Below are 23425 nucleotides of genomic sequence, written 5' to 3' on the forward strand. Positions count from 1 at the left end.
TAAATGAGAGAATTCACAAATGTGTGACATATAGATGGTCCATGGTCCTAATGTCCACTTTTTGGGTTTTTTGTGGCTATGGCCTGGGAAACCTGGGTTCATTTTAGTAGATGTCTTTTGATGGCACAAGTTTAAGGTTTATGTAAGTCTAGAAACTGTTGAGGAAATTCACTACGCCATGGGGAGATGGAGTTTCAAAATTGTAGAAGTGTTTGTAAGCGATACTTTGGGGACTGGTTACAAGTACTTTGGAAATCCTAGGCACATAACTCAAGCTCCCACGTACCATGAATCAGGTCTGCGAGGGTGACAGGTAAAAGTGTTTATTCACTGGTGCCTCAGATGAAATGATTCACCTTACATGTGTTAGCAGATTTATTTCCAGGGGGTGGTTTCTTTACCATGGAGCAGACGTGAATTTTGTTTTTCCTTCTGAAAAATAACCTCTGGCTTTTAAAGCATGCACCGTAGTATTTTCATTGGCAGAGAGCTAACGTGTGACAGCATCAGAGTATAAAACAGGACATTATTTTTGGACTGTTCTGAATTACAGAGACTGTGGTACTAGCTAAAAATGGAGGGAGGGGCAACTGAAAACATGTTTATGAAGTGCTTAACATTTACTTCGATGTAGCCCATGGTCTGGGAACTCTGGGAAATCACGTGTCCAAAAGGAAGATGATTTTAGCTTTCACAGGGCTCGCTAATTTCAGTCTGAGGGACAGTTTCTCCTGAGAAGAATGAAGAGTATCTGATGCAGTGGCCCAAATCTTGTAGGCAATACATAGTAGTGCATGAGATTCTGAATTCGACTTGGAAACTAAAAAGCTTTGGAAATGGTTCATATCAAACCTGGAAATGAAAAGTTTGGAAGTGTCACCTTCAAGTGGACGAAACGACAGACTGGATGTTAAATGACTTGAATTTTAGCCTTTCGTTAACTAATGAGCTTTGTGAGAGTAGGCAAGCCTTCAGTTTCCTTAGGTGGAACCTTAGAGACAGCATTTTCCAGACAGTTTTTTTTTTTTTTTAACACAGCCGTTTTTTTCTTTCAAACAAAAGCTTATACCTAAGTCTAATATGTAAAACAGCTAAAGACAGAACCACCCCCTTGGAAACTGCCAAGAGGGGAGCCCAGGGCTGTGGCCAGAAATACTGTGGCCACCAACTCCCCTGGAGCTATCCCCTTACTTCTACCAAACAGCATGAGAAGTCATTAGGAAACTTTGGAGAGATAAGAGCTGAAGTCTCTTGAGTTCTGATTTTTTATGATTGAACATGGAAATCTGTCCTGCTTGATAGGACACCACCAGGAGCAACAAGGAATTAAAACAGGGATGGATTCATACCTAAAGACTTCTTTGCGGGGCGCCTGGGTGGCTCAGTCGGTTAAGTGTCTGACTTCAGCTCAGGTCATGATCTTGCGGTCCGTGAGTTCAAGCCCCGCATCGGGCTCTGTGCTGACAGCTCAGACCCTGGAGCCTGCCTCGGATTCTGTGTCTCCCTCTCTCTCTATCTCTCCCCCACTCACACACTCTGTTCCTCTCTGTCTCTCAAAAATGAATAAATGTTAAAAAAAAATTAAAGACTTCTTTGGAAAAAACAGTCGAGGTTATTTTACCATAAACTCTGATGTTAGGAGAGGGTTTGTGGGACAATTTGGACATTAGCTTTAAGCTCAAAATACATTTTGAAAGCTCTACCTTTCCATCTCCTTCTTGAGGCACCTTGCTTTCGTAAGCCCACAGCAGGTTGTACTTTGCAATGCACCTTCACAGGTGTTGTCTCCAGTGCACATGTGTGTGAAAGCCCTCACTGCCCGCTACTGTCCTGGAGACAGCAGTTCTGTGGGGGAGGAGCCCATATCTTTCAAAGGTTTCTTTCCCATCAAGAAAAGGGAAGAGAGTAAACGACCTCTGTCTGAATCTTGATATAAATTAAGTTTTCACAGTGGTAGCCTTGAACCTTTAGACAGGAAGTCTTGACAAAATTCTCTCTCCTCCTGGTCAGGAACAACTTAGTCCCATGCATGGAAAGACTTGCAAATTTATATGCTGTTCATTTTATGGCCAAGACTAGATGTCCATGATTCTTTATGTAACACAGCTTACATGCTCTAAACCACATTCCCTTGTTTTCTCCTCTTGCAATGTAAGGCCGTGGGGAGAGAAGGGAAACAGACTGATTTGGGGACAGAAGTGGTTTCTTAAAAGCGACAGAGAACAGATCAGCTTAACAAGTCATTATGAATTAAGTCCCAACTTTTTAGGTTTTGGAAGGAAACTGGAAATATTCATCAATTTTGTACTTGATCTCTGTATCATCCCCCAACATAAAGCACAGTGGTAATTTTATTAAGACAGGAATAAGTTTAAAAATGGGAGAGGAGCTGACACTGACATATGAAAGAGAAATATAAATTTGAGGGAAATACTGTGTTGCTTAAAAAACTCATAATATGTAAGGCTAGGGTGAGGTATTTGTATTTATTACTAGATGCAGAAATTTATTTTCCTAGCATTCTATTTCCTTAAAAGGAGGTAAAACCAGCTACATGACAACTGCTCCTATTTACAAACGACAGTTCCTTCATATTTTGATTTCTAACTTTATTTTGGTCCCTAAATTAACATTTTTTAGTGTTTCTTTCTGTTCTGCTCCTCTGACCTAGCCTGGAAATTTTGAAGAACACTTCTTTCTTTTGTTTTCCACTCTAAGAAGGCTTTAACATTTTCTTTCCTTAAACTCAAAATATAAAAATAATGATATTTTTTAAATGCACATATTAAGGAAATTCTCATTTGCAATGAGATAACATTGTCACAATTAAAACTCATAATTCAAAGCAATTTAACTTTCATTTTTTTCAAGTTGTTCATGTTAGAAATTACCTATCATTTATCACATACGGAAGACTTATAAATTTGTAGACTGTGTGTTTTATGGCTTAGACTGAGGCATCCGCGACTTATTACTCACAAACACAGTTCTTGACAATTACACGTTAGTCCAGAACTCATAGAGCCTCACAGAGCGCTCATCCAATGTGCCAAGTGCATGACTTCAAATACACATCACCTTAGAGGTGTGGAGAGTTAAGGCAGCTTCCAAAAGCTGTTTTGTTCTCCATCCATAGTCTGTGGTCTGTGACAATTTGATGTTCATAAGCTCATATTGAATGTTTTGTTATTCAATGTGCCCTTTAAGAATGAAGAAAAGCAAGTCTCACTAAATATATGTAAGCCAGATAAAAGCAAATATAACCAAATATGTTCGACAGCAAACAAATATAGCACAACAAAACTTCAGTACTCTTATCTGTTTTGGTGTTTTAATCCTGAAACAATTCAGAAATAAGTTTTATCAGGCAAATAAAATCATATATGATTTCTAGAACACAGCATAGTATAAATAAGAAATATAAGTATAATCGTCAACACCACGTAACAATGTATTTGTGATGTCTTATGCAGAATCTACAATAAAATTCCTTTCCTTTTCCAAGATTATTTTTTATATTATATCCATAAGCTGATCTTTTAAAGACATGTATACATTATTTCAAATATTAGTCTTCCAATATGAAGTGTGCTATAACCCAGCAAGCTAATTCTTAAGCACATACTTATGTGTTAGGCACTGTTCTTGGCTTGTATGTGTTTTATTTCATTCAATGTTTATAACAACCTTATGAAGCAGGGATTCTTATTACTGTAATTTGATGTATGAAGAATTTGAGGACATTGATAATGTAACTTGTTGAAGGTCAACAGATAGTGATGATGAGGATAAGATTTGAACCCAGGCAGTCTGACTTCTGAAACACCATATTAAATCACTACCCTTTACTTCATGGATTCAGGCCAGAGCTAGATGATCTCTTTAGGAGTAATAAAGGGAAAAAAAATATTTTTTAGGAGTAATAAAGGAAAAAAATATATACAATTTTATTGAAATAGCTCCCTCCTCTAGAACTCTATTTCCTCCATCTGAAATAGTTAAGGCTTAAAAATGAAAGGGAAGGAGTCAGATAGGACTTTCCCTAACAAAGAATCATCATCTGGGAAGCAATTTTGATATTTATAAAAACTACTTTAAAACCTTCCAAATTACTGAAATGTCTGATGGTTTTCTGGAAATGAAGTTTAGTAGAGGGGACAGAGCTTTTTCAACACCATGGCTACCAGTGAAGTTTAATACATTTCATCTTCTATTTTGGCCATAATGACTGAATATTATGCCACCATATCATAACAATAACCTCAATGGATGTCAGGAAACTGTAGTAATCATACACAAGAAGATGGTACAAGCATTTGGGCATTTCTTCAGAGTTTTGAAATAAGCAGGGAGATCCAGAAGATCCACTTGTAAATTGGATCTTAAGGGACCCCAAAACTTACAGTTCTATGGAAAGTTCCATTAAGTCTAGCATCCCCTGGGGAGTCTCATGTGCATAAATCTTAGGACTCTGGGTCTTGCTGAGTTTCTTGTTTGAAGGCACTTTGAGAATTTGGTACTGGAGCAGGTGTTTTGAGGTGCCTGAATCATGGAAATTTAGCACTAGACAGGACTCTGGGAATCAGTTTAGCTAACTCTCCATCATTTTGCCAATGAAAAAACCAAAAGGCAGAAATTAAACATTTGTATGAGGTCACAGAACCTGTCAGTGATAAAATCACAAAGGAAAGCAGGTTCTCTGGCTTTTAGTTGACTGACTTAGACTTCATACTCTGTCCTGTATCAGGAGTCTGTAGCTGCGAGTGCCACACAGACTCATGGTTTTGTGGCTCTGTGAATGAATGATCAACACTCTGTGACATACCATATAACTAAAGCACAACATCGAATATGATGTACAGTACTGCTAGATACTGTCTTAACAGTCTCACACCTTCTGGAACACTGGAGAACATTCTTTACGGTTAAACAAATACATACCCATAATCTTATTTTTACCCACATCTTTAAGAAGCATGGATGGAGAAAAACAGGATATAAAATAAGTTTTCATTCTTTACCTTACTATCAACTTAAGTGTAGGTTCTGGGGAAATATTCTATTCCCAGTGATGGTCTCCAGTAATCCCTACTTGTAAAGGAGGAAAAGGAGACAGACTGAGAAGTTTCTATGACACCAAGAATGAACATGCGTATCCATTCCAGTTAGGACCCAGCTCAGGGGAGTGTCACACAGAGAAAGCCACATACCAGGAGCAGCTGCAGCAACAGCACCAGCAAAAGCAACATGTGTTGTTGGGCCTCTGGTTTCCAGGCGCTTGAGACACAGCAGGTGTTCCTTCATTTTGTGACTGCTGTCTTTTTCGCATTTCAGCTGCTTCAGTACCCAACTGGCTGAAAGAAGAGAGAAGACGTTAAGGTATGAAATACATAAGGGAAAGAGAAGTTGCCTATGCTGAAGGGAACATAATTTAATTAGGGGGAGCAGATAAATTAAGGAAAGATAAAAACAGGGCGTCTGGGTGGCTCAGTTGATTAAGCATCTGACTCTTGGTTTCGGCTCAGGTCACATCTCATGGTTTGTGAGTTCAAGCCCCGCATCGGGCTTTGCACTGGAGCCTGGCATGGAGCCAGCTTGAGAGTCTCTCTCTCCCTCTCTGTCTCTGCCCATCCCCTGCTCGTGCTTGCTCTCTCTCTCTCTCAAAATAAATGAATAAACTCAAAAAAAAAAAAAAAAAGAAAAGGTAAAAATGAATAAGCTTTAGCAGTCAAATAAAAATTCCCAAGAAAACATTTTTAAGAGAATATCTTAAACACTTCTTGGGACAAACTTCTACCTACTGTTGTCTGCTACATAAAATTATTGTCACAATGTTGCCACATAATCAAAATCAATTGGTAAGGTAAATATGATAAAGTTTGAAAATTTAACTTCTTTTTTTACTAAAGAATGATTTCATCTGCTTCCCTTCCTGAACACCTTTAAATGATTGTGGCAGGTGTACGTAACTTGTTTCTCCACTGATGTTTACAGTAAGGTTAACTGAGCTTTCCAAATCAGGGTGGGGGGGGGTGTTTCTAACTGTAACATTGTGAGGAAGATCAAGTTTGTTTTTGGTCTTCTCTCAGCTTCTTCTAAAACACTGAATCTGGGGGCGGGCGCCTGGGTGGCTCAGTTGGTCAGGCAGTTAAGCATCTGACTTCAGCTCAGGTCATGATCTCACAGTCAGTGAGTTGGAGCCCTGCATCGGGCTCTCTGCTGTCAATACAGAGCCTGGTTTAGATGCTCTGTCTCCCTCTCTCTCTGTCCCTCCCGTGCTTGCGCTCTCTCAAAATAAATAAATAAACCTAAAAAAAAAAAAACAAAACAGAACACTGCATCCCCTTTCCTTTTTGATACACCTGACTCACCCTGTGGGGGCCTAATCTTGATAATATTGGCAAAGTGCCTTTTTCTCTCTTAGGAGTCCATGTTGCAAAGGCAATACCACCCTTTCCTCCACCACCTAGATTTGTGTTCAGTCAGTAGAGAACTGTGGAAAGATGAAAAGTCCTCAAATCCAGGGAAATTACTTTGGTGGAATGTATATATCATGTCAAATGAGATAAACATCAGGATACAGGATGCACACTACCTGTGACCTTACAGAGCAGGCCAAATGGCTTGTCACCTATTTATAAGACCAATCCTGACCTAGCACTTTGTTGAGTATAAAAAAAAAATAAAGCTTTGTTTTAGTAGAATAATATCAAATATAGCATGACCTCATAGAAAAAGAAAAGATGCATGATGTTATTCATAATATGCAGTGTATGTAAATCATATACATACAATGTCATGTGTGACTGACAGCAATACTTATTAAAACCATAATGTACTTTATTTTGGCATTGTAAGCTTATGCATTCAAAATTATGTTTTCATGCATTGATTTTTTTTTTAAGTTGGAGAATAAAATACATATTAAAAATTTTTTTCTATGTTCATGTAAGGGGTGGAGCTAAAAAATTTTCATGGGTCAACGCTTATGTATTCTTATAGCATTTCCAGTTAAATGGTTAACAGGTATATAATCTACTTCGGTCAGAAGAGAACAAAGTCAGAGGGAAGGAATGAAATATAAGAAGCAATTAAGTACTGAAATTGATAAACTCTGATGTTGAACTTATTGACTATCTCAAGTAAAAAAACCCCATGTTTCTCTGTTTAGAATAGTCAAGAACTAAATTTAAGACTACATAAACTAGGGAAGTAGAGGGTTGCTCTTCCCTCCACTAACGCTGTTTTTATATGTGTAATAACGTCCCCAAATTGTTCAATCTAAGAGTCCTTTTATAATAATCTCTGGGCCTATCAGCACCTGTGACACGGTGACCACTCCATCCTCTTTGGAATGCTTTCTTCTCTTGCCTTCTTGGGTACCACACTCACCTGTTGGCTTTCTTTTTTTTTTTTTAATTTTTTTTTAACGTTTACTTATTATTGAGAGACAGAGACACAGAGTGTAAGCAGGGGAGGGGCAGAAAGAGGGGGAGACACAGAATCTGAAATAGGCTCCAGGCTCGGAGCCGTCAGCACAGAGCCCAACGCGGGGCTCGAACTCACAAACTGTGAGATCGTGACTTGAGCCGAAGTCGGTCACCCAACCAACTGAGCGCCCCTCACCTGTTTGCTTTCTATCTTACTAGTCACTTCTCAGTCTATTTTGTTATTTCATTTTCATCTCCCTCACCTCCAAATTTTGGTTGGCCACAGTATTCTGTCCCTGGAACTCTTCTCTGTCATTTTTTGGGATGAACTTTTACAGGATCTACCTGTTTCCAGTTCAGAATTCTCAAATTTACAAGTCCAGTAAAGATGACTTTCCTGAATTCAGGACTCATATATCCAACTACCTACCTGATGTCTCTACTTGGTCTTCTCAACTTGCCATCTCAGTCACAACATGTTCCAATCTGACGCCTTCCTCCCCCACCAACCTGTTCCTCCCACAATTCTCCCACTTTCAGTAAATGAAAAGATTTATCTTTCTAATTATTCAGACCAAGAGGGGGGGGGGACCTGTAGAATCATCCTGGACTCCTCTCTTTCATTCAGACCCCCACATCAGCAGATCAGCAAATGTAAGCCCTCTTCACTCTTCCGTTCCACCCACCCCTCTTCTGTTTTTACTACTCCTCATCTTTTCTCTTCCTATTTCAATCCATTCCAGTCTCAACACAGCAGCCAAAGTGAGTCTTTTAAAACCTAAGTAGATGATTTCAGCAAGGGTTATTCCACCTTAATCCACTCTAAATCTTTCAGTGCTTCCCATTTTACTCAGAGTAAAAGCCAGCATTTTTGCAATCTGGTCCTTCATCACTTCTCTGAGTGAATGTCCTTCCCTCTCCTCCTCACTCACTCTGTTTAACCACAATGGTCTCCTTGCTGCCCCTCAACCATGCCTGGTACAATCCTGTGTCAGGGCCTTTGCACTGGCTGTTCTGCACTCAGTGCTTAACTTCATCCTTACTCATACATTACGTTTTCAGGGGAACTTTCCTTGCTCTTTATTTAAAATTACACCTCCCTTACTCCACCCTCAGCATGACCTATCCACCCTTGTTTGTCTAACTAACTAGAAAATAACTTCCAGAAAGGTAGAGATTTTTGTCTGTTTTGTTCGTTGTTGTAACAATGCCTGGCACACAGTAGATAACAGAGAAATGTTTGTTGAGTGGTGAATTTTACAAGCAATTTCATTAATGACAAGAAAAAGACAACAAACTCTATCACATCCAACACTGAAAATTATTCATTCCCTAGCCAATGCAATACAATAAGAAAAAGCAAATAAGGATTGGAAAGGAAACCACAAGTGTTAATATTTACAAGTGACATGGTTGTCTACAAAGAAATTCCAAGAGATTCAACAAAGTTATTAGAGATAGTTCAAGAAGAATACCAGGTTAAGCTTCAAAAATCAATATACTTCGATTACACCACAAATAACTAATTATAATATATCAAAGAAAGAAAGGCACCCTGCAAATGAGTTAAAAAATGAAAAAGCAACTGGTAGTATTTTTAACAAAAGTTGTGTAAGAACTTTATGAAAATATTATAAAACCTTATCAAAAAACATAAAATAAACCTGGATACAGAGATAGGTTATTTTCTCAAGCAGGAAAATGGAATATCTTCAAAATGTTAATTGTCCCGAATTATTCTATAAATTCAATGAGTGTAATACAAATTCTAATTTAATCATTCATAGAACTCACCATAGGGACTCTGAAATTTATGTGGAAGAATAAAGAGCTGAAAACGACCAACCTATTTCTGAAAACAAGAACAAGTGGGGGTATCATATCAGTAATATAAATCAATAATAATTATGACAATATGTCATTAGCATGGGAATACATAAGTAGACCAGGAGAATGGAATGTGTACACAGCTGAGACACAGACTCAGGCATATTTGCAATCGTGGCTTCCATGATTAAAGGATGCTTCCATCACCATTCAGCAAAGAATTCAGTATGTAGTGTTGATACACTTAGATTTACATATGAAAAACAATTACATTTCTAAGCTAGAGCACACACACACAAATAAACTTCAGATGACTAGGTGTCACACACAAAGGTAAAACTATGACAAGAAAATATCAAAAATAGCTTTTATAGTTTTCAGGCCAGAAAAGGATTTCTTAGAAGACCAAGCAAAAAGGAAAACATTATTTTTGATATAGTCTAATTTATCAAAAACCTTTGAAGAAATAAGGATAACATAAGTAGAGTTAAAAATGAGAACCAGACTAGAGGATACAAAGGATTATTGTCTGTAATATGTAAGTAACATGTCACAATTGAAAAATACTAATAACCTAAGAGAAAAATGGGCAAAGGAGATGTGCCGGCAGTTTACAGAAGAGGAAAATATAAAGATCCTGAATTAGATTAACAAATGCTCAAAAGCAGTAATCAGAGAAATTCAAATAAAATTTCAATGATTCCCTAATCAATTTTCCCACAGTTAAAAAGTCACAGGGCACCAATTTTGAGAGAAGATGTGGTAAACAGAAGCTCTCATACAATCATGTGGAAGAATAATATCGGCTACAGAGCTAACAAATTCTAGTCTCACGTGAATACACTGGAGAAACTTTCACACACACATATGAAGGCATTAATTACAGTATTTTTGGTACCTTAAATGGGAAACATTCATTTTCATCTTTTCAGGAGTGAATAAAAATGGCAATCTCCTTATATGATGATCTGTAAAACCACACTTAAAATCAACAACCTAGACCTATATGATTCAACAGGGAGATCGTAAAATAACACAGAATGGAAAAAATAGCTGCAAAATATTAACATATTATTATTATTATGTATTATTATTAATATAACTATTATTGACCTAATAGTAACATATTATTAGCATATTTATTAATATTAACGTAATTTTCATAAGTATAGAAAGCAATACCTTTTATTTTTTTCTGGATAACATATATAGTAAAGTAATAAAAGTATGAACTAGATCCATGACTTTGCATGGGAATGTGATTGGAAAAGAAGAGGTTTTTAATTTTATCTGATTATTTATTTTACAAAGACGTGAAGCAATAACAAAATAATAATATTTGTCTAACTGGAGTATTGTGCAAAAGAGTATTTTATTATCTCTTGCACTTATCTATACTTAACTGTTTTCTTCAGAAACACCCCCCCACACATACACACATAAATACATCTTTATACCAGAGGTCCTTACCTACATCTTATCCCAAATTTACATTTAATTTAATTTAATTCTTAATTTTCTCACTGTTAAACATTTAATTTTGGAAAATTCATAGAGAAATGCCATGTTGGGTGCAATGTTGTGGTTTAAAACCACTGAAAAGAGGTTCAAATATTATGTTAGATTTGCACAGCCTTTCACTGTCTTCTAAGTCCTCTGGTTCATTAGGAAAAAAAAATCACAGGTGAATGCCTTCTTTGTGCTTTTCTGAGGTAATTGTGTGTGTTGTGTCATAAACATTTTCCTTCCGGCAAAAATAAATTTCCTACTCACTGATTTCTCTTGTGTAAGCACCCCTACTATTTGGAGCAGGTGGCTTCTATTTTTTCTGACCGGTCTGTATGTGTCCCTGAATACCAGCAGTTCGGTATTTATATTCAGTATTATATCAACTGTGTTCAGAGTCTGAACTTCTCCTGGGCTGCCTGGCATACAGCTATATATAAGAAAAACAGTCTGTTGTCATATTTTGCTACATAGCTGCATTGTCCAAAGATTTACACCACAGAGAAGGGGAAGAAAAACGATCTAGAGACCTACTTAGTGACAGGGCTCTCTCTGGGTGAACAGGCAAATAGTGACCACTCACGTCCTGGAACCCTCTCATCTACTTCCTGTGGGCCCTTCTAAACCGCGGTGCTTAAGAGAATTCCCTGGGGTTTATCTGTACATACAGAAGGGATAATCTGCATAACTGTTACATTTTTCTTTTCTAGAGTTTGCTGATTCTAGTTTTTGGGTTTTTTTTTTAATGCTTATTTATTTTTGAGAGACAGAGCATGAGCATGAGCATGAGCAGGGGAGGGGCAGAGAGAGAGGGAGACACAGCATCTGAACCAGTCTCCAGGCTCTGAGCTGTCAGCACAGAGCCCGGACGTGGGGCTTGAACTCAGGAATGGCGAGATCATGACCTGAGCCGAAGTCAGAGGCTGAGCCACCCAGGCCCCCCGGCTGATTCTAGTTTTAAGCAAAACAAATTTTCTTAATAGCATTAAGGAAAAAAGGGAAGAAAAAGTTTTGCACAGGGAGCATAACCCAGGATGAAAACTCTCAAATACTTTTGAATATCTGGAGGCCATTTTTTTTTCCTCCACTCGACCTCCCAGGGACTGTCAAGAAACCATTTAATTTCACAGGGTAGAGGAGAATGAGGTGGGGGAAATTGGTTTCTCCTTTGCAGGGAATCACATACCTGTGCTTGAAATTGGGACTTGAGACTGAGCTGTGAGGCCCTGCAGGGCTGGGAGCATGTACAGTGGCAGCCCAGACTGCTCCTCTCACAGTGGCCACCTTGGAAAACACTTCATTTAGTTCTTAGAGGTTCTGGGAAAGCTGTTATGAATAAAGATTAACTTTGAACATCACGCTCATGCTCCCTCAAAGCTTAGGCAAATTTGCTAGCAAGGAAAACCCATAAATCTGAGGTAGTGATGAAGGAAGGCTTTTTGGAGTTGTTGTTGGGCATTACTTGTATCTTCTAAAAACAAGGAAGAGGGGCGCCCAGGTGGTTCAGTTAGTTAAGCGTCCGACTTCGGCTCAGGTCATGATCTCTCAGTTCAAGGGTTTGAGACCCGTGTCAGGCTCTGTGCCGACAGCTCAGAGTCTAGAGGCTGCTTTAGATTCTGTGTCTCCCTCTCTCTCTGCCACTCCCCTGCTCAAGCTCTGTCTCTCTCTCTCTCGAAAATAAATACACATTAAAAAATTTTATAAAACAATAATAAAATAAATAAAAAATAAATAAAAACAAGGAGGAAATTCTGATCTCATTTCCTCCTGATCACAGTTTTACTTCATGTTGCTTTTTCCCTTTTCCAGGATCACATGCAGTGATCAAAACCATTTTTACAAAACAAAGTAAAACTCAATGAATGGACTACATCCGACTATAAAAGCTTCTGCACAGCAATAGAAATAATCACCAAAATGAAAAGGCAACCTACAAAATGGGAGAAAATATTTGCAAACCATATATCTGATAAGGAGTTAATTTCCAAAATATATAAAGATCTCATATAACTGAATAACAAAAAATAACAACCCAATAAAAAAAATGGGCAGAGGAACTGAATAGGCATTTTTCCTAAGAAGAGATTCATTTGAATGCCAGCAGGTACATGAAAAGATACTCAACATCACTAATTATCAGGGAAATGTAAATCTTAACCACAATGAGGTACCACCTCACAACTGTTAGACTGTCTATTAAAAAAAGGACAAGAAAATAACAACTATTGTTGAGGATGTGGAGAAAAGGGAACACTCATGTACTGTAGGTGGGAACGTAACTGGTTTAGCCACTATGGAAAACAGTGTGGAGGTTCCTCAAGAAATTAAAAATAGAATTACCATATGATCCAGCAATCTCCCTTCTGAGTATATGTCCAAAGCAAATAAAAAAGGGATATAGGAAAGATATATGAACTCCCATGGTCACTGTAGTTGCATTATTCACACTAGCCAAGATATGGAAACAATCTATGTGTCAACAAATGAATGGATAAAGGAGCTGTGGTTTATATATAAAATGGAATATTATTCAGCCATGAGAAAGAAGGAAATCCTGCCATTTGCAACAGCATGGATGGACCTCAAGGGCAACATAAGTGAGACAAGGCAGACAGAGAAAGACAAATATTGTATTCTATCACTTATATGTAGAATCTAAAAAGCTGAACTTGTAGAAACACGGTAGAGTGGTGGTTCAGGGGCTGAGGCTGGAGGGACAGGGGAGATGCTAGTCAAAGATAAAACCTGCAGTTAGAAGATGAATAAAATCTGGAGGCTATTGTGTTGTGCTAACAGTTAACAACACTGTATTATATACTTTAAAGTCTCTAAGACACTAGACCTTAAATATTCTCACCATATAAAAGAAATGATAATTACGTGACACGATGGAGGTGATAGCTAATGCCATGGTGCTAATCATAGTACAGTATGTAAATATATCAAACCAACACTCGTACACTTTAAAATTATACAATGTATATACACCAATTATAGCTCAATGGAAAAAAAATCTTTACAATTTGAGCAATGAACAAAATAAAACAAGATGGAATTTAAAAGGTAAATATAAGGATATGAACTTGGATACAGAAAAACTTCGTAAGACTAGGAGGGAAGAAACATGGCTTAAAAGGAGCTTATGAAAAATTCCAGGTGATTTCAACTGGACAATAAATTCGGTATTAATCAACAGTACTATGTAAACAAAATAGTTAATGAAAACTTAGAATGTATTAATAGAAACATGCTTTCTAAAACAAGCTGGTGACAGGTCTTCTCTGGGCTGGTTAAATGGTTATGTTTAATTCTGATCAACACAAGTTAAGAAAGAAATTGAAATATGCTCAGAAGACTAGAAAGAGGACAGAAATAAAAATCCTCATAAATGTCTCATAAGAATACTACTTTTAGAGCAAAGGTATTTGCTCTAATGAAGAAAAGACCATCAGAATCACACTTTTCGAATATCCGAAGTGACGTCATGTGGGAAAGAATATAGATCTGCTTTGTAAGATTCCAAATGTTAGAAGATGGACTGACGAATACGAGCAATTAAGAGACTCTTGCTTCCATATATGGAAAGTCTGTCTGATGGTCAGATGAGACCTTCATTTACTTGTGAGGTTAGTATCAAGCCAAGTATTCTTCAGCATTCAAATGGAGGCTGGAAAACCCTTTGAAAGAGGTTGCTTTACAGAGGCTTCAATTTTACCTGGATGGTTAGACAGAAGATATCTTAACTATGAGATTATTGTTCCTGAAATGGGCTGCCCATGCTAACTACTCTCTTCAAAATACATTTGGGAAACAGAGGGGAGCCCTTGTTGTTATCAATTTCTACACTCTTATAGATCCTACTGTCCGTGAGCATTGATTAATATTATATTATATTATATTAATATTATTCTTCATCTTTTTAATTTATATATTGTTTCCCTTTAGAATTGTAAAACTCTTGAGGAAAGAGAAAAAAAATATGTCATATATATTGGTTTCCCGGGAATCTAGCAGTAATTTCTATCCATAGTACATGCAAAATAAATATTGCATATTTTGATGGTGAATATGGGAGACTCCTCAGATTAAAAAAATATTTTTCCCAAAGCAGAGATTTCACATTTTTACATACAATTCGTATAGCTCTAAGACATACTGTCATGCTTGAACAGTGCTCTTTATCCTTTCACATAGTATCCCTTCGGGATCGACAATAATAGAATAGTATATCATTATTACTGTAAAGGTCAAACAGATTGACTATGTAAAATAACTAGGAACAAATTTTTATACATATAGCCAGCACTCAATAAGTGACAGCTACTCTCAAGATAATACTGGAGAGGGCTGTTCCAGTGTTGCCAGAGAGCTGGTGTGGTATGATGTTTTCAGGCTACAGATGTTGACGATTTCCATCACTATCTTCTTGCTGAGAGATCATTTCTTACAGGGTGGGTGGTAAAGTTTTTGTATCCATTGGGTAGAATCTTCCTATCTCAGGGATCTGCAGAAAGGCTTACTCAGTGAAGAAAGAAGACGAATAGTCTAGTTTTCCATTTCACCATTAACACTGTAATTTTTATCACATGTAAATGAACGGAGTCTCAAGTGACTCAGAGTCCCCACAATCAACTCCTTATCCAACAATCAAACTTCATTATAATTGCAGCCATCTTCTCATGTTTAGTGAAAGCATTCAGATTTGCCATATAGTTGTTGATTCAGTGTTTAGCCCCAAAAAGGTATTTGCTAAATAAGCCAAAGTTATGAGGCCTTCTTTAGCACTGGGGTGGACAAGGAAGCAATTCAACATGGACAGACATTTATTCCTGGTTGTGATGTATTTTCCCTGTGAAGGAAAACAACTCACTCTTCAATTTAAAATTTCTGATAACCACTCTGCTTCAGCTAAGCCTGCATTTATTTGTGTAATGGAGCAAGCTTTCAAAGTCATTTCTCGTCTCATGACATGTTTATCTAAAAGGAGTTGCATCCAAACTAGTTTTTGCCTTTTTTTGGGGGGGAGGGAGGCTATTTTTTAGCATGCTGTTTTCAAAAACACCGTTTTTATGATTACATTAAAACTACGAAGAACTCAAGAAATAATGTCTGTGCACTCAGAATGAATAATGCTAAGAATGTGATTCTGGTGCATACTTGGAATGGTTAGGTCTGAGTCCATCAGTGAATATGTCCATGTGTTTCTTTTCCTAGGTGATATATAAAGCTTGCTAAAATGTCACTATGTTGAGGCTGCAGTTCTCTCTTCACGTTGGTAATATTTGCATGCATATTTATAAGTATATAGATATGTAAGACTAAAATATAATTACTGCTGTGTCTTCCTCTACCTTTAAAGTATAGAAGCAGATCAGAGTCAGGCCCTCTTTTTGCTCTGGCTCATGTGCACCCACTGGACGCATGTGAAAGCATTATTTAGCAGGGCTGTTTGATAAGGGCACCGTGGACAGTCTGCTGCTAGTTTCTGTCCTCAGAGCATTCTGCCGTTTTATTCCACAGAACATCACAATTTCTCTTATGATTCTGCTCTTCTACCAACTTTCCACTTTCAGTTCTCACGTTAAGAGTTAAAACTCAGGGGGCTCCTGGGTGGCTCAGTCGGTTAAGCATCCGACTTCAGCTCAGGTCACGGTTTCGCGGTCCACGAGTTCGAGCCCCACGTCGGGCTCCGTGCTGACAGCTCGGAGCCTGGAGCCTGCTTCAGATTCTGTGTCTCCCTCGCTCTCTGACCCTCCCCACTCACACTCTGTCTCTCTCTTTCTCTCAAAAGTAAATAAACATTAAAAAAAAATTAAAAGAGTTAAAACTCAGGCCTTTGCCATTCACCGTGTGGTGCATGGACCAGCAGAACCACATCCCCTGGGAGGTCTTTAGAAATGAGGATCTCAGGCTCCACCTCAGACTCACTGGATCTGATTTTGCATTTTAACAAGATTCCTTGGTTATCTGCATAACTAGCAAAGCCTGAGAAACACTGGCTCAGGCCACACTAAGTTGTGAATGTGGGGCATTGTGACTGGCGTGTATAGGAGCTATGTCCACGAGTCAGAAAGACGTGGTGCGTTCTAGTTAACTACCAAGTGGGAGGAAAGAATCATAAAGAGCTTGTTGAAGTTCTACCCCTTTGGTGCTCACCTCGCTTATGCCCTCTGCCTTCTACCTCCTTGGGGCAGAAATAAGCGCTCCCCTCTCAGTGCTGACACAGTAATGTGAACCTACCCCTCTGACTTGTAATTTGTGCCGAAGTCTGTTACATTACTGGACTCTGACACCCTCAGGAGTCTCATTCCCTTCAGGTGTCACTAGCCCCTCGCAGAGGAGCTTCCTAAACTTGGCCGTCTTTGCCCGACCAGCCTACGGGAAAGTACCTAGCGTAGCTCAGATTTCATACTGTTTTATAGTTTTGCCTTTTGTGAGTTTTTCCTACGGGAGCATGAGCTCTTTGAGGGCAGAGGCCGGGCCATTCATCTTAGTAATTTCGAGACACACGAAACAGTAATTATGTGTCTCAATTAAGCTCCCACCAAGAACTGAAATTTTGTGAGCAGGAGAAAGTTATTCCAACCACAGAGAACCATCTCTTTCTTTTGGTCAGAGGAGAAAAGTTAATGTAAGGAGGAGAAATGTCTCATAAAGTTTATCCCTTTTTTTTTTCCTTCTTAAAATGTTGGTGTCTACTAAGGTTTGTGTGTTATGGAATCTAATATAAGCCAGTATTTAACTTTACACACAAATTTAAAAATTAATTATTTCAATGTTAACATCATCAGAATGATATGTGGTGAAAAGCACCATGTTTTCCAGGAACTGCATCACATATGAATAAGCTTGAGAACCAGGGAGCTCAGTCAGCGTGTGTCAAGTAAGTGGCACAAGACAAGGAGAAGGTGTCCTTCTAGCATAGGTGAGCAGACAGGTTCCCCAACAGAAACCAGATTTGCTCTGTTAAGGTGAAGAGGAAGGTCATTCAATTACCTGGCAATATCAGAAATCTAAAATACCAATACAGTAAAATAGAGCCTTAAAAAAAACTCCACTCTTTACCTGACGTATTCAGGCTTGGCTTTAGTTTAGAACAACAGCATCAGCTTAGGGTGAATGTTTTAGAAATGGAACTAAATCTTTGCCCTAAACACCACATGGTGACAAGGAGAATCCTTAGCATAGTTCTATTACTTTCATCGTGCCATTCTAGAAAATTCCACTGATTGATATGGAATCATCATGTGTTGACTTAGGGAAATAAAGACAGCACTTTAATGTATGTGACATACTCATTTTGAGAATCACTGAACTGCTTTCCAGAGAGCAGATATACTTATTATTTCAATTCAGATAAAAAAGATAAGCAAGTTAACATAAGAAAAAAAAAAAGACAAACTGTAAATAGGGAAAAAAGGTCAGTAGAGAAAACAAAAGCACAACATTTGAAAAAGGGTATGCCAGAGACCGTTTCTCCTAACTGTAATTATTCAAATGATTATTTGAGATAGTTCCACAAACAGGGATAATTGCTATGGAAATTCAATACAGATCAATGTCTATATAAACACATTAAATGGGAACAAAGGGATTAATATTATGTGCCAGCATCTCCAGAAGAGAGCTACAACGCAAAATATACCCCATCCACATTTGTGTTAATGTAATATCCCTATAGGCTACTCAAATCTTTTTTCTACAACTAAGCCAGTGTAGGTTGCCTCTGATTCTCTCTTGCATTTCCCAATACTTTCTATATTGTATAACAGCTTAACTCTGCCACCTCCTCAGATATATTCAGTATATGAGGTAATATCCTATCTATTCTTTCCAAAGTTACATTCAGTATATTGTCTCACACTAATAGACATCTAAACAAAGAACATTTAAAGACACAATATAGGGGCACCCGAGTGGCTCAGCTGGTTAAGCATTGACTCCTGGTTTCCACTCAGGTCATGATCTCATGGTTCATGAGTTTGAGTCTCACCTTGAGTTGCCGCTGACATTATAGAGCCTACATGGGATTCTCTCTCTCTCTCTCTCTCTCTCTCTCTCTCTCTCTGCCTCTCCCCGACTCATGCTCTCTCTCAAAATAAATAAATAAAACTTAAAAAAAAAAAAGACACAATCTAGTAACCAGGAAATGTTCAAAAGCCCGTGTGTTTTCTACTCTGCCTTTAATGTAACCATTTTCAGCAAACTGGTCCCATTATAAAGTTCATACCACCTCAATCTTCTTGTTTTGTTTTTTTATAAAGTCTTTTTAACATTTATTTATTCTTGAGAGGGACAGAGAGTCAGAGCGCGAGCATAATCCGAAGCAGGTTCCAGGCTCTGAGAACCTGTCAGCACAGGGAGAGAGAGCACAGGGAGAGCTGTCAGCACAGAGCCCCATGTGGGGCTCGAACTCGGGAACGGTGAGATCATGACCTGAGCCAAAGTCAGACACTCGACCAACTGAGCCACCCAGGCGCCCTGGTTTTGTTTTTTTAACAAATACACCAAACTCCAGGAAGTACACGAGTGATGGAATCAATTCAGTCAGCACCGTTCACTCACACAGCAGAACATTCTTACTCATTCCAGGAAGAGTGAGTAGCAGCTACTAGAAAAGCTAAGCATGGTGAAGGAATACATGCTCTTCTGAAGCCCTTGACACAGCTCCTTCCAATCTCCCACTAAGTACCCCCTGAAATATAGAAAAGAGATAAGAAGGAAAGTGATTGGTTTCACTTTTAGGGGGACAGGAGAGGTGGGGAAGCATAATTATTCTCCATCCTCATATATTCACAGAAGAGCACTGGTAATGAAAGGAACTCCATTCATTTGGTTTTAGCTAAGAATAACTCAGGGGAGAAGCAGAGGTTAGCAGTAATATCCAGAACATAATCAGGTAAAATGGCCATGGTAGATATCTACTTCCATGTTTTAGGGTTGTTGTGCAGGTATTAAATGAGAACTCTCTCTGTACAAAGAAATATATGTATGTACCTATATATGGTACTGTATGCGCATACTTATACATGTATGCATATATATGTTTACACACAGGTATGTATATATCACATGTGTATGGCATACATGTGGTTTATATGGTTTGTGTGCGTATGTAGCGTGGAGAGAGAGAGAAATGAAGCACAATCTTTGGCACCTAATAAGTACTCAATTATCATTAGCTGTTCTCACTGTCATCATAATTTCTACTTCATGTCTGATCTTTCCCATGCCACTAATCCTCTGGATTAGAAGAGTGACTCACACTATTGGTAGCGAAGGACTAGGGTGCTGTTGTTTTATTTTTTGGTTTGTAAAGTTCCAATCAGCCATGGAGCAGTACTTTGGTCAAATACAAGAAAAATAAATAATAAGATGGAGAAAAGATGTAATACAAAACACCAATTAGTTTTTACTATTAGATTTAATAGACATAAAAATCACTCTGTCAAATTTGCTGTAAACATTTATAAAAGCTTACTCTCGATTTCATTATTTAGCTTGTTATGGACCGATAAGAAAGGTTTTCACACACAATCACACATCGAGTAGCAATGTTCGAACACTTAACTGTCTGTACCCGATGTCAGAATTAGCATTGTCAGGGAGTATATACTCTATGGCAGTAGCTGAAAATTCAGATTACTGCTCTCTTACTGTATGAGCAAGTTACCTAACTGTTTTGAGCTCTAGGTCACGCAACTATGAAATCAATAACATTACCTAATAATTTACCAAAAGGTGTGAGATTAAATGAAAAGATCTTTGTAATAAGCAAAGTGCTGGGCACACGGTGAGCATTCAATTTACAGCACTTGCACTGATTTGTATGCTTTTGTCCTTTCTATACGAATGTTTCGAAGATAAGGGAACTGCCAAATTATTATATGTATCTTCAGCATCTAAGGCAGTGCTCGACTGTCACTAGCTGCTCAGGTAATACTGATGATAATGATTCGTCGTGTAGGAACAGAAAATATTAGTATACTTAGGAGTGTGAAAAGTAGAAGCAATTCACATACTGTTGGGAAAAAAATGCTCCTACACTGCTCTATTCCATACAATTCATAAGGCATTAAAATACTAAAAACAAAACAAAACAAAACAAAACAAAACAAAACACACATTTCAGGTCTCAGCAAAAGTCAGCCTCATGAAACAGGGCTTCTGACATTGTGTTACTGAGTTAGGAAGAAATGGATCATATAATTAGATAGAAGTGGGATGGAGACAATTATTTTTTTTTTTTTAATTTGCTAGACGACTATTTTTTTGAGAGGAGTTTTAGGTTTACAACAGAACTGAGAGGGAGGTACAGAGACTTCCCAAATACCACCACTCCCAATACACATGCACATCTTTCCCACCATCATCATCCACCAGAATGATGAACTTACTGACGACACATCATGGTTACTCAAAGTCCATTGTTTACCTTCAGGGTTTACTCTCTGTGTTGCACATTCTATGGATTTGGACAAATGTGTAATGACATATATCCATCATTGTAATATCGTGAGAGAATTTTCATTACCCTAAAAATCCTCTGTGCTTTGCCTATTCATCTCTCCCCTCACCCCCTGCCTCTGGCAACCTCTACTCTTCTTATCGGCTCCATAGTTTTGCCTTTTGCAGTACGTTTTATAGTGCAAATCATACAGTGTGTAGCCTTTTCAGATTGGCTTCTTTGACTTAGTGATATGCGTTTAAGGTTCCTCCATGTCTTTTCATGGCTTAATGGCTCATTTCTTTTTAGAGCTGAGTAATATTCCATTGTCTGGATTTATCCATTTACCTACTGAATGGATAGGTGAATGTTTATCCATTCACCTACTGAAGGACATCTCAGTTGCTTCCAAGTTTTGGCAATTATGAATAAAGCTACTCTAAACATTGTGTTCAGGTTTTTACACACACACACACACACACACACACACACACACACATATATAAGTTTTCAACTCCTTTGGATAAATGCCAAGTGTGATTGCTGCATCATGGGGTAAGAATATGTTTAGTTTACTTAGAAGCTGCTGAAGTATCTTCCAAAATGGCTGTGCCATCATACACTCAATCAGATCATTATTTTTGAGCTTTTACGTACATTCTCATGCAACCCTCACAATAAACCTATGATGTAGATACTGCCATTTTATATATAGGGAAACTGAAACCAGAGAGATTAGCCCCTGGTATCCACCTAATACTCAGTAAAGGTCTAAACTTAAGACTGCCTATCTCCAGAGTCTTTCCTCCTTTCTCTGTTAATAATTCCTGGCAATGTGCTCTAGCACAGACTTCTAGGGCAAAGCTCTGATAGGACCCAAGAAGTGATCATAACCTGCAGTAGTAGCCCTCATGCTAATCTCTCTGCCAGGCTATGGCATGGGCATATCCCAGATGTTCCAGAAAGGCTGGATAGCTCAGTCCATCCATGATGCATGATTTTGTCAATCTCCTGTCATCATCTCGACTTCTGTTTTTTCCCCATTAACTTGAAATAATCAGTTTTATTCAGCGAGAAAGCCTATAAAAGGCAGCATTTATTTTAAATATCAGTTGGGAATACTGTTCATTATACAAATACATTTATAATACTTGGTTTCCATTTCATGTGAACTGTGAAATATTTGATTCAAAGTTTAAAATATAAAGATTATTGGGGCACTTGGGTGGCTCAGTCGATTAAGCATCCAACTCTTGATTTCAGCTCTGGTCCTGACCTTACAGTTTGTGAGATCGAGCCCCTCGTTGGGCTCAGTGCTGACAGCATGGAGCCTGCTTAGGTCTCTCTCTCTCTCTCTCTCTCTGTCTCTCTCTCTCTGTCTCTCTCTGCCTCTCCCCTACTTGCACACATTCTCTCTCTCTCTCTCTCTCTCTCTCTCTCTCTCTCTCTCTCTCTCTCGATTTCAAATAAATAAACATTTAAAATATATAAAATTGTGATTTGCAACTGAAGGTTTACAAATCCAGAAAAATCATGCATACATTACATTCCTATTATGTACAGCTCCTGTTATGTATCAGTCTAAAGATAACTGTCTTGTTTTTCATCTTAATGGCCCATCAGTTTTCATTATATTGGTTTGCAGTGAAAGTTTGTAGGTTGGTTTGCAATAAAAGGGCATCCCCTTCACTGCAAATACATCGCCCAAGGGGCTTCTAAAAATACTTCACTAAAATGTTACTAGAATTACCATAAGTAAAGGTATCGCTAGTCTCCTATGCAACCATCTCCTTCTGCTCCAGACCTCTTTTCCAGTTCCTCCTCAAGCCCTGCCCAGAAAAGGCAGTGACTTGCTTTTTATCCAAACAGGCTCACTCCCCTTAAGAAAGTCTTATTAGCATCTGCTACTTTTCCAGACTTAGCCTGAGGTGCCCCAGGCATGTCTGTGACAGTTCGAGGATATTCCGTAAAATTTCCAAAGAGGCTTTAGAAGTCAGGGTCCCAGGAGGTAACTGATGGCACAGTCAGGTTTAAAGAGTGTTTCACAATGGGCTGTTTAAAAAGGGTGTGGGGGAAAGTGGGGAAGCCCCAAGGCACGAGGCAGCACCTTAAGGAACAGGTGATAGGTGTAGGTATTACAGGTGATGCTACCTCTCCTAGTCATGCAGGTCCAAGGAGAGAAAATGGTCATCAGGACGTAGGGACACAGGGGGTT

The 23425-nt window shown here is 38.3% G+C and overlaps 1 protein-coding gene and 1 long non-coding RNA gene across 2 annotated transcripts in view; one reads left to right on the top strand and one right to left on the bottom strand.

The window, feature by feature from the left end:
- LOC102953953 overlaps nucleotides 1-23425 on the top strand; it is an 86118-nt gene that overhangs the window by 54320 nt on the left and 8373 nt on the right. Inside the window, exon 4 of the long non-coding RNA XR_001511879.2 lies at nucleotides 5335-5379. This is a non-coding gene — a long non-coding RNA (uncharacterized LOC102953953). The remainder of the gene's footprint in view (nucleotides 1-5334; nucleotides 5380-23425) is intronic.
- RGS17 (regulator of G protein signaling 17) overlaps nucleotides 1-23425 on the bottom strand; it is a 91817-nt gene that overhangs the window by 25737 nt on the left and 42655 nt on the right. The window contains exon 2 of the mRNA XM_007097212.3: nucleotides 5211-5354. Coding sequence (XP_007097274.1) covers nucleotides 5211-5329 — 119 coding nt within the window. The 5' untranslated portion in view covers nucleotides 5330-5354. The remainder of the gene's footprint in view (nucleotides 1-5210; nucleotides 5355-23425) is intronic.

This window comes from Panthera tigris, chromosome B2, assembly GCF_018350195.1.
Source record: "Panthera tigris isolate Pti1 chromosome B2, P.tigris_Pti1_mat1.1, whole genome shotgun sequence".
Classification (NCBI taxonomy): Eukaryota; Metazoa; Chordata; class Mammalia; order Carnivora; family Felidae; genus Panthera; species Panthera tigris.